General features: G+C 31.6%; 2 protein-coding genes across 2 annotated transcripts; one reads left to right on the top strand and one right to left on the bottom strand.

Annotated features, from left to right (window-relative positions):
* Positions 1 to 1703: 1703 nt before the first annotated feature.
* LOC100791493 (protein WVD2-like 4) lies at positions 1704 to 4868 on the bottom strand. The gene is made up of 8 exons (XM_003543819.5): positions 3879 to 4868; positions 3555 to 3597; positions 3349 to 3444; positions 3121 to 3240; positions 2850 to 2948; positions 2402 to 2461; positions 2213 to 2307; positions 1704 to 2109 (listed from the first exon to the last, which is right to left on the bottom strand). Exons 1-8 carry the CDS (start codon positions 4715 to 4717, stop codon positions 1992 to 1994), a joined length of 1470 nt encoding a protein of 489 aa, XP_003543867.1. The 5' UTR covers positions 4718 to 4868; the 3' UTR covers positions 1704 to 1991.
* A 3983-nt stretch (positions 4869 to 8851) lies between these two features.
* On the top strand, positions 8852 to 12010 carry LOC100802280 (UDP-glucose 6-dehydrogenase 1). Its single transcript, XM_003543892.5, has 2 exons — positions 8852 to 9190; positions 10321 to 12010. The coding sequence occupies exon 2, from the start codon at positions 10341 to 10343 to the stop codon at positions 11781 to 11783; it is 1443 nt and encodes a 480-aa protein (XP_003543940.1). The 5' UTR covers positions 8852 to 9190; positions 10321 to 10340; the 3' UTR covers positions 11784 to 12010.
* The last annotated feature ends 449 nt before the right edge of the window (positions 12011 to 12459 follow it).

The following is a 12459-nucleotide window of genomic DNA, read 5'->3' on the forward strand; positions in this document are numbered from 1 at the left end:
CTTGAACCCCAAGCATTCCTCCTTTATTTTCGCAACAATATTCAACTTTAGTATATCAAAATTTCTCAATCTGATTAAATTTTAATCTTGCTTAATGTATTTGGGTAATTGTCTAGTGAATTAACTAGAGTGATATACTAACTCCGGTCTTTTTTATAAAAAAAAGTTAATATTATAAAATACAATATCACTTATCAATAGTATCTATAAAATTGTCTGGCCACCAAAAAATAGTCCACCTGTCACAAAACTACACTCTCACCTTTTTATTATTATTATTATTATTATTCTTATTATTATTATTATTATTATTATTATTATTATTATTTATTGAAAAAACGGGCTCTACTCTGCTTTGCTTCTTTTTTTTTTTCTTTAATCCTTCCAATTTCTTTCACTGGCTGTGCTGTGCACTATGTTCTCTTTCTATTGATATTAGAATATATGCAACAAATCAAATATATTGCTTTATTTTATTTTTATTTTTAGTTTATAATTGTAAATTTTTATTGATTATGCCTATACACATTCTTAATTTGGCTTCTGCAAAAGAAGGACCAAATTCAATCTCTATGTGTACAAATGCTATCGGTTTAGTTCCTACTATGGTTAAATTTTTCATCCATTCTTAACTTAGTCCCTGTATGTGTAGCCTATTCTATAAGGACATATTTATTAAATTTCTCCATATATGAATCAAATTGAGAATTACAACACATATAGAGACTAAAATATATGTTTAATCTTTGGTTTAAATATATTTTTAATTTTAGTTTATAATTGCAAATTTTTATTGACTATGCCTATACACATTCTTAATTTGATTCCTACAAAAGAAGCACAAAATTCAGTATCTATATGTACAAATGTTATCAGTTTAGTTCCTAGTATAACTTTCTTATACATTCTTAACTTAGTCCCCACATGTGTAGCGTATTCTATAGGAGCATATTTAATAAATTTCTACATATATGAATCGAATTGAGAATTGAAACACGTATAAAGAGTAAATTCTATGTTTAAGCTTTAGGTTAAATATGTTTTTAGTCCAGAAGTTAATATTTTTTTATTTTTGGTCCTTATAAATTTATTTTTCTGGTTTTAATCCTTCTAAGTTGATGTTTTTGTAATTTTTGTCCTTGTAAAAATATTTTGCTCATTTTTTTGTCTTATATATTTATATTTTTTCAATTTTGATCCTTATAAATACAAATTTATAATAATTATAAATGAAAACATTGAAACATTAAAGAGACTAAAATTGAAAAGACACAAATTTATAAAGACTAAAAATGAACAAAAAAAATTTATAAAATCAAAACTAGAAAAATAAACTTATATAGGAACAAAAAAATAAAAAATACTAATTTAACTTATACGAACAAAAACATATTTAAGTCTTAATCTTTTACCTAAAATGCCTTGTAATCTTAAACAACATTGACATTATTGCTAATGTAGCCTTTTTTATTTATTTTTTGAACATTGATACATATAGTCTAACTTTATGTATAAATATTGAAAAAAAAGCTATAGAATAATATAAAAAAACTTATTATTAATTTGAACGTATTTTATTTTTTTAAGAAAATTTTGAACTTGTTTGTAACACATTAATTTGTATTTTTTTTATAATATCTTAATACACTACCATTGATTTGCATTTTTATAATGATAATCAGGGGTGTAAGTGTGTAACAAGGAGGTAATGAATTCTCTTGTTCTCTCTATAATTGAATTAATAACAAATTCACAAAAAAAAAACCAAAGTAAATTCATTTCATTTCAATGAAAGGAAGATACTTGGCAACGACCATCTATATCCAACTGTGATGCTCCTGGAGTCACAGTATGTGTACTAAAATATACTTGGTAAAAAAGAATTTGCAACTATATATTGAGTTGCCCATGTAAAAAATTGAATTGTGGAGAGAATGATGGAGAAATGAAAGCATTCATTGATTTCATATCAGCAAATGACCATTGGAAGCTTAGTTGAGATAGGAGGAGTAGGGGTTCATGTCATTCCTTGACACCAAACACTTGATCTTCTTATGTTGGGGTATGTGGAACTTGGGTTCTCTAGGTATGGTTGGATGCTTCATTGACCTTGCAATAGAGAAAGAATAATAATACTATAATAGTGAGACACCTTCTAAAGAGAACAATGGAACAAATGAGACAGACCTTGCAAAAAGAATGAGTTCATTACCTCCTTGGGACAAATGGTCTGTCAAAATAAGGCATTGGTTGAGCTTTAGGAATGAGTTCCTTCCTCAACCTCTTGATTTCTTCTTCTTCTTCTAACTACACAAGGGAGTGAAGTACAAGGCATCAATGTTTAACTCAGTGCATGCCTTTTTCCATGGAAGCATGTTTAGAAAGGTAGTAGATAGTGTACCTTATGTTGTCTTTCCTTTTCCAACTTGAGTTGTTCTGTGAAGTTCATTTTTTCTGCCACCTACACAATTAAACATCCAACAAATGAAAGATACTTGGTTGTGTTTTCAACAATCGTGTATTTTTCCCAAATGATATCAGTAGCTCAATTGAATTCGGTAGTTAAAACCATGATTCATGAAGACCAGTAGTAATAGTATGTAGACCCACAAAAGATTACATTTTATAATGTATAAAACCAAAGAAAATACTAGGTAATAAAAATAAAGAGAAAGGGGGAAATGGATATCAGTAGCTCAATTGAATTCGGTAGTTAAAACCATGATTCATGAAGACCAGTAGTAATAGTATGTAGACCCACAAAAGATTACATTTTATAATGTATAAAACCAAAGAAAATACTAGGTAATAAAAATAAAGAGAAAGGGGGAAATGGATGAAAGAAGCACCTGTTGGTCAAATTCAGCACGATCAATTGCCCGAATATCACTATGAAGCTTTAGGTCAATAGGCCTTGTGCTTTCTTTAACTGTAGGTTTTAACAAGCACTGTAACAAGTGGCACCAAAGAGTGATATTATGCTAAGTAATTCATTACAATTAAACATGACTAGCACTGTAACAAGTGACACCAAAAGAGTGATATTAAGCTAAGAAAACATGAGGCCAAATCTGTCATATGGACCCCAAGCTAAGTACTTGCATGAAAAAATGACCTCACCTCAGGTTCATCTGTTGTCCACGGAATACCCTGTGCAATTGGTATCCTCATCTTCTCTTCTTCAGCCATCATCTCTTGTACTTTCTTCACCAACTCTTCCTCTTTCAACTTTCCCCTATGCTACAGTATCATTGTCATTCCATAAAAATGTTACTCTCCACACTCCAAAGTCAATGAAAAATTAAAAACAAAAACTGCCTTGATAACCAATCATTTCTCATAAACTACCTCAGTCCTTAACTTGAATGGTTTTTGCCTGGTAACTTTTAGCTTCTCCTTCTGCTTCCACCTCCTCCCACCAAAAGTCCCAGATGACTCCGAGCTCTGAAGAAACCCAATCAATAAAACTCAAAACTCAAAATCCCATTGGTGAATCATTAACCACTCTTCATTAGCACTTAATCATATAATAAAAACAGCATCTAAAGTCTTACATTTCTCCTGCTCCTTCTACCCCCAGAATTCCTACTAGACACACTGCAGCACCAACAAAAACCAAAATAATAACAAACGACACACAAATCAAGAAAAGTGAGCGCATCCATAGGTGTGTTTAGTGCTATTCTACAGTCAGAATTGAAGTTCCTTAAGAATCAATGTTGACCTTTAACACAGAGAGGATTACTGAAGTAAAACTCTAATTTTGATTGGAGAAGTTTTATCCTTAATCTAATCACAATACTGTGCACCAAAAGCACCTAAGGAACTACATCTAAGCTTTGCCCTTAATCTAATCAAAATAGAGCCAAAAGCCAAACCTTGCACGGCTAAAATCCCAAGACGAAGAAACTGAAATCCCTTGGCCCAAATCAGAAGTACAACAAAAAGAAGAAGAACCAGAACCGGAAGCATCTTCAGTACTTGCTTTAAGTGCCTTAGTATGTTGTTGAAATTGCAACCCTGGCAATGCCCATTTCATCACCTTGCTCTTATTCTCTTTCTCTTCATGCTCATTATCATGCTCCTCCTTGTGATCTTTCTCCTTTGAACTCTTAGGTATAGTGAGAAGCTTCTCAAAAGCCTTGACCAAATGCATAACCCTCCCAAACCCATTTTCAGGAACACTATTCCTTGCCTCTTCCAACAACCTATCCCTCTCTCTCCTTCGTTTCACAGTAGAACCACCCTCCATTTCTTCATTTTCTTCATCTGCCACTGTTTCACTTTTTGTTCCATTGATTTCAATAGCATTCTCAGCTTTTGCTTCTCTTTCTTCTTCTTCGTCAAAATCATAATCACAATCCTTCTTCTCTTTGAGGAAAAACTCTTCCTGAGAAGCCCTCAGAGTCTGGTACGCCACACAAACACACTTGGCACCACCGTTGTGTTTGCACTTGCACGAAAAGGCGTCGTTTTGAGTACCCTTCTGATTCTTCTTCTTCTTCGCCACCACAAACTTCTTCTGCCGGATATTGTTCTGCGTGGATTGCGCAATTGGGTTGCTGGTACTGGACTTGGAAGATTGCAAAGCAGGGGACTTTGAAGAAGGGCTTCGATGATGAGGCACGTTAGGGTTCAGATTCTCAGATTTTTTTGAGGGTTTCTTTGAAGCAGTGGTGGTTGTGGATTGATCGGTGTTGGTGCTTGCTAGTGCCATTTTCGGAATCGATATTGGTTCTGAGAATCAGAGAGAGTTGAAAATGGAATTGATTGAATTGGATTTGGAGTTCTGAAAATGAAATAGAGTGAGAATTTTTTGAGTAGAGAGGAATCTTGAGAGAGAGAGAGAGAGCGAGAGAGGCGCTGTTTGTTGTAACGGCTAGTTTTCGTGAGTTAGGTTTTTTATACCCGTGATTTGAAATTCTGTTTTTATTTAGGGTTTGGACCGTTATATTTATCATGGGCCAAGTTTATTGCTGATCACATAATACTGATAATTATGTGATTAAATAATAATTTTTGTATACAGCTTTTCTTCTTTTAAATATTAAAGTTTTTGCTAAAAAACCATTAAAATTAATTGGATGAATTTGGTGTCAAGAGTCTATTATGTTTTTTAAATTATTTTATTTTGGTAATTTAAGTTTTCTAAAGATTTCATTTTTGTGTATTAAATCTATGAAATGATACAATTTAATCCTAATAGATATATTTGGATACTTCAAGCACCACTGTCTTACCATTTTAGAAGGATTAACCTGAAATATAATTTTATATTTTGGATTATCCTATTCGAATTGGAAAGGAAGTGACACTTGAGATTTATTGGATGTAGAAAAAATAATTGTTGGTATAAATTGGGTCTAATATAAGTTTAAATAGTTTTATTTGGTTTAAAATAACTAATTAACTTTATTAAAATTATATATATATATATATATATATATATATATATATCGATTTTTTTTTGGACAAAAGGGGTCAAGGGGTTTATTTGATTTGATTTTGAGGAGTAAAAAATTTGAAACAACAAAAATTATTTTTAAATTTTTTAGGGTAAAAAAATAATAAGGAATACAATATAAATTGAGTAAATATAAGTTTAAATGAGTTCAACACCTCATAGACAAAATGTTAACCTATTTTAAAGCAAAACGCTATGACATATTCTAAGTCGAAATAGACTTCTTTATTCTTAAGTCTTAAGTATGTTATAATAGTCTTATACTTTGTGTTGATTTTTTTTCTTTAGACTAATATGTCATGTTAAGCGGATTGGACTTTGAGTCCAACCCACATGCATTATTTACCAATTTAATCCTACCAATCATTAATATAAAAATGATCGAAAAATACCTCCATATTTAACATCTAGTAAATAAATGAATTTAACTATGATATGTAAATAAATATAATAATAAAATATTTACATTCAAAAATGGAATGTGGATATAGCATTACTTTGAAAGTATTAGCAACACAATTCTCTAACATATTTTTCTAACTCACTCCATTATTATTAGTTAGAATTTATTAAAAGTTATAAAATCAAGAAAAAAACTCATTAAATAACATATGAAACCCACAAAATCACTCAACAAATTTTAGTTAATCATCGAGAGTATATCAAAGAGAATGCATTCTCTTATTACTCTTATTATCCTCAAATCTCAACCAGCCTTTGCATACTCGGATACTCTTCTGTGCCGTGTGTACTACACGAAATTCATCCATCAAATTTGGCTTTTAGCTTTTTATTTTCTTAGATGAATTGAACAATAAGTGCAATCATAGTGTGTGATGTGCAAGTTAATTACAAATTTTTATTTGTGTGGGAGTAACAACATATTAAAAGGTATTATTTCTCATAAAGATTGATTATTGGATGCACTTTAAACGCTTAGACCTTGAGAAAGATACACAGAGAAAAGTTTTTTTTTTAATATTTTAATTATGCAGGGATTAAAAATTGATATATATATATATATATATATATATATAATAAAATTATCATTAAATGTAAAAATAATGTAACTTGATTATAATTGGTTGAAAAACAAAAGTATCAAAATCTCCTAAATTAATGAGGGTACTGTAAAAACTCTCTTATTTTATATTTGTTAGCTTTTATTTTCGTACCTTACACAGTTGCTTAAGGCATCACGACCAGATCTTCTCATAATTCTTGTTTCTTTCAGCTTATATATATTTGAGTTGTTGGTTGTTTCCTCCTTCTAGCTTCAGGCGCACTCAACATTTTCTAACTTTTGAAGCAAAGTGCATCCTTGATTTTGAAGTTTGCACTATGTGCTTCAATTTCGTAAAATCATAATATTTTAACCTAGATCTTGCTAAGCGCACAGGATAGTCCTGCTCATGGAACCCCTAACAATAATTATATTTTGAGATTGTTGTAGTAACTTGCTTTTCTAAAGAAGATGACATAACTAGATTTAATTCAGGTTGCTCCGTTAATTTTTCAAAATAGAAAAATGGAAATCGATCGGTTTGTATTTAGCATATTAACATAAGCATGATAACAAAATTCAAGGTTTACGAGGTTGTCACTTATTGTAAAAGAAAATAAAAAAAATTAAATCCAACTATATATTATAAAAAGAAATGGAATGAAAAAGGCTCTTTTAAAGAAGTTAAGTAAGAACATAGTTATTATTAATTTTATTTTTATGGTACATATTATTAATTTTAATTTAAGTATATTGTGATTTTAACATATTAAAAATTAAAATAATTATGCTTAAGAAATATGTTGAAAATAAGGGCGAAACAGCTGTAAACAAGTGTAACTTTGTCGTATTTTTTTATACATAAACCAGCCATGCAAATTTCGTAAATAATAACTTAATATAATTGCTATTTAAAATGAGAATTGCGAGAGATGTGATAGGAAAAAGAGACAGAGAAATTGGCCTTCTTTGATTAATTCACTCCCCCTATCAGCTGTAAACAAGTGTAACTATGTTTAATTTTATTATACATTACTTTACAATAAACTGAGTGTATCATTAATTTATTATGTAGTGTGATCTAGCAGCAACAATTTTTTGAGTATTTTATATAGCTGCATATGATTCAAATTTAAGAGTTCTAGATAAGTAAGTTAGAACATTCTTAAATCAACTGAACTATATGTGTCTAGTCAGTGTTATTATAGAATACTTTACAATAAGGGTTTAATATACATAAAAGGAGATCAAATATTTTTTACATAATTATTTAAATATTTTACTTCTAATAAATAATTATTTAATAAATAATAAGTTATAAAGCTATTTATTATTAATTTTATGAAAAATTTAGAAATATGATCTACTACTAAAAAAATTTAAGTATCAACTCAAAATCTTATTTTTTTCTTTTATATATATATATATCTGTTTTTTTTTAAAATTTTAATGTTTTTTCCTCATATTTACACAAAGGGTCCTAAGAAAGGACAAGCTGCCCCCTCCCCTTTGGATTCATCCTTGACAATCAACTAATAAAAATTTATCATTAATACGTCATTTAAAGTAACCAATATGACTTTTGGAGAACTATATTATTTTTATTTGAGTTTTATTATGTAATTTTATTTCTTTATACAAACTTCTTTAACTTTGGGAGAAGTATATTGTCAAATTTAAATTTATAGTTGTGTTAGAAAATAATCACATTTAATTATATTTTATTAATAAATAAATTCTATATTGCAAATATTTAAAATAATAAAATTGTCAATATTTTTTTATATAATTCAAAAAATTCTCTCCAAAATTAACAAACTTACCTAATATAACAACTTGTAAATGATCATATAATTTGTTTTTTACACTCTTACAATAAATTGTATCTATTACTATTAGTTATGGTCTCTTAGCTTATGGATTGAAACCAATAGAATGTAGTTAGCATCATATCTTTGAATTTAGAACTCAAAACAGCTATAACTAATAAAAAAAATATCTGTTTCTTGCCTTCAAATAAAAAAAACTAACTATTCCTCAGAGAAAAGTGAAAAAGTTACAAATCTAAGTTTGAACCAAAAGAGGTAAAGGAAAAATAAAAAGAAGAAAACCCACACGAAAGGCATTTATTATATTCAAACAACAATAATAACATAGTGTTATTCCACTAATAAATCAGACCATATTATTAAACTCAATTAAAAAAGACCATGTTATTAAACTGAATTAAAAACTCAATTCCCAGACATATTGTATTTTTCAGTGTCAGATTCTTTTATTATATTCAATTTCCAGAAAAATTTAGCATGACTCAGTCAGAGATCGTCTTAGGAAGAAGGTGAGTTGATGATTGTGATTAGTGACATTGACAATTTGCTTGAAGTTGACACAATCTGAGACAGACACAAAAAATAAGTGGAAACGTGCGAAGATGTTCGTTCATGGGCACTTCTGTGAATTGACTTATGTTTCCAATATTGCCCTCTCTTTTACTCTAGAACAATGCCCCACCACAATGCAATAGAAAGCTTCTCTGCACCAAACACATCTCTCTCACAAAGAAAGCCTGTCCTTTTTGGTAATAACATCTACCAAACCAGGATTTGCTTATAGTATTTATAATAACCTTTGTTGGCACTTCTTCCACATAATAAGCTTTTTTCTCTTTCTGTTTGTTCTTCTTCCTTATTTTCTTCCCTAGTCAAGGAGATTCATCTCTGCAGGTAAGTTTACTTGACACCCCATTTCCTGATTTGGTGTCTTGTGTTCAAGATTTTGTCAAATTTTAAGTCTTTTTTTACTGTGGTACCATGTTATGAGCTGAATCATTGTGGGTGTAAATTTGGTCTTAAATAGTTATGGTGGGGTGTAGTTAGTTTTTGCTGATTGATGGGTTTGATTCTAATTTGTGTATGAGTGTGTAGATCTTTTGCCATTTTCTCTTTCTTGTATGGTAAGTAGTTCACTTTTATGTTTGATTCAATTCTGTCATTGGCTTTGTTTTGAACCACTATGGCATTGGATCTACTAATCAGTGGTTGTTAAAGTATTAATAGAAATATCAAGCATTTATTTTTTCTCTACCGATTGCTAGATCCACCGACAATACTTTCTTAGGATTGGTCTCTGAGTGGTCAACCTATAGTCATGTATAAGTTTTTCATCAAGTCATCATCCCCTGGATGCATCTGTTAGATCTGCATACTTTTAATCTCTTTTCTGAGTACTTGCTGCATAATTAGAAGAAAATGAGTTGATTCATATTTCATTGACGCCATGTCACTTTTCAGATTCCACAAGGTGTTGGTTCTAATTTTGAAATAGATTGGTTTCATTTGTATCCTGTTAGAACAAAGTAACATGTAATTTCTGTTGGCTAGTCTTACCAGTGAGGCTGTGCCATTGTTGGTCTGTTGATTCTTCACATAAATTTGACGTATGCTGTTCACATTTTCCACCAACGTGTATGAATTCTTTTCTGAACTTCTGAAGACAAGCTATGTGCCTTGACAGCCTTGTTTGATAGTTCTCTAAAATAGAAATGATTGCAAATTGTTCTTCCCCCTCATTATGTAGTGTTAGTACTATAAAAAAAAAGTTTATTTCTATGCACTGAGTGTACATGGTTTTACACTCTCAACCAATAAAAAATTATGGTTGACATGACATGAGTCTTAATTTTTTGTTGTAAAAGTCTACAAACTTACCATACATAATAATTTGTGATTAGATGACAATGTAAATTTTACATTGTCAATGCATAGACTATTTACGCATAAAGAAAATGAGATATCTGATGTTAAATTTATACTTGTATTTAAGTACTGATGCATTCGAACCCCTCATTGGATAGGTTGTTTTAGAAAAGAAAAAATGGTGAAGATTTGCTGCATTGGTGCTGGATATGTGGGGGGTCCAACAATGGCAGTCATTGCTCTGAAGTGCCCCTCCATTGAAGTGGCTGTTGTTGACATCTCCAAATCCCGGATTGCAGCATGGAACAGTGACCAGCTTCCTATCTATGAGCCAGGCCTTGATGGTGTGGTGAAGCAATGTCGTGGCAAGAACCTTTTCTTCAGCACTGATGTTGAGAAACATGTCTATGAGGCAGACATAGTGTTTGTCTCTGTCAACACCCCGACAAAAACTCGCGGTCTTGGAGCCGGTAAGGCCGCGGATTTAACGTACTGGGAGAGTGCAGCACGCATGATTGCTGATGTATCCAAGAGTGACAAGATTGTGGTGGAGAAATCCACTGTCCCTGTGAAAACTGCTGAGGCCATAGAGAAAATTTTGACTCACAATGGCAAGGGAATCAAGTTCCAAATCCTTTCAAACCCTGAATTCCTTGCTGAGGGAACTGCAATCCAAGATCTTTTCAATCCGGACCGTGTCCTCATTGGAGGCAGGGAGACCCCAGAAGGCCAAAAAGCCATTCAAACATTGAAGGATGTATATGCTCATTGGGTTCCTGAGGGAAGAATCCTAACCACAAACCTGTGGTCTGCTGAACTGTCCAAGCTTGCTGCTAATGCCTTCTTGGCACAGAGAATTTCATCTGTGAATGCTATGTCAGCACTTTGTGAGGCCACTGGGGCAAATGTCACACAAGTGTCCTATGCTGTTGGCACTGACACAAGGATTGGACCAAAGTTCCTGAATTCTAGTGTTGGTTTTGGTGGCTCCTGCTTCCAGAAGGACATCTTGAACCTTGTCTACATCTGTGAGTGTAATGGCCTGCCAGAGGTGGCTGAGTACTGGAAACAAGTGATCAAGATCAATGATTATCAGAAGAGCCGGTTCGTGAACCGTGTTGTTTCGTCGATGTTCAACACAGTTGCAACCAAAAAGATAGCCATTCTGGGGTTTGCATTCAAGAAGGACACTGGGGACACAAGGGAGACACCAGCAATTGATGTGTGCAAGGGACTACTCGGTGACAAGGCACGCCTAAGCATATATGATCCACAAGTCACTGAGGACCAAATTCAGAGGGATTTATGGATGAACAAGTTTGATTGGGACCACCCTATTCACTTGCAGCCAACTAGTCCTACAACTGAGAAGAAAGTTAGTGTGGTTTGGGATGCATACGAGGCAACAAAGGATGCAGATGGTGTCTGCATTCTCACTGAGTGGGATGAGTTCAAGACTCTTGATTATCAGAAAGTGTATGACAACATGAGAAAACCAGCATTTGTTTTTGATGGAAGGAACATTGTGGATGTGGAGAAGCTACGTGATATTGGTTTCATTGTGTACTCAATTGGGAAGCCACTGGATCCATGGCTCAAGGACATGCCAGCTGTGGCATAAGAGAGAGATTTCAAGGATCGAGGCATTCAATTTGGTTCAATTTTATTACTAATAATTTTTTTTTTGGAACAATTTTTTGGTTGCCATTTTTCACTTTCCCATAGTAGTTGGCATAAATGAGTATAAATTTTGGGAAAGTACGAGGCCATATGTTTTGTGTTTCCTTGTACTGCAATCCAATACTGTTTGGCTGTTATAAGTTTATAAGGATTTTTTTTATTTGATTAGTTTGGTGCTAATATCTGTTTGATGAATGTTTTGGAAATTTCTGCATGAGAAAAATTTGGACCTACTCCAACCATAAAAGTTGCTCTTAATGTTGAAATATGAAGGGTATGTTCATCCATGTAAATTTCAATTTGGGATATGATTTTCACATATAACTCTAAATCTTTCTAAATCATTTTTAGTAATTTTCTAATAAAAATATTAAATATTTTTGTTATAAAAATTTTAGTTATTTTGTTTTCAATTTAATATTTATTGTTAAGTATTGTCTTCCATTTTAATAAGATTATCCTATCAAATCTAACATTTAAATTGGACTTGTAATCATAGTTACGTAATAATCCCTGATATTACTAAAGTTCAGATACAAATTATAATAGTAAGTCCTCACCAAAAAAATATAATAGAAAGCTCGACGCGATTATGAAAATATCAAAAAGCTGATACT

Source organism: Glycine max, chromosome 13 (assembly GCF_000004515.6).
Source record: "Glycine max cultivar Williams 82 chromosome 13, Glycine_max_v4.0, whole genome shotgun sequence".
NCBI lineage: Eukaryota > Viridiplantae > Streptophyta > Magnoliopsida > Fabales > Fabaceae > Glycine > Glycine max.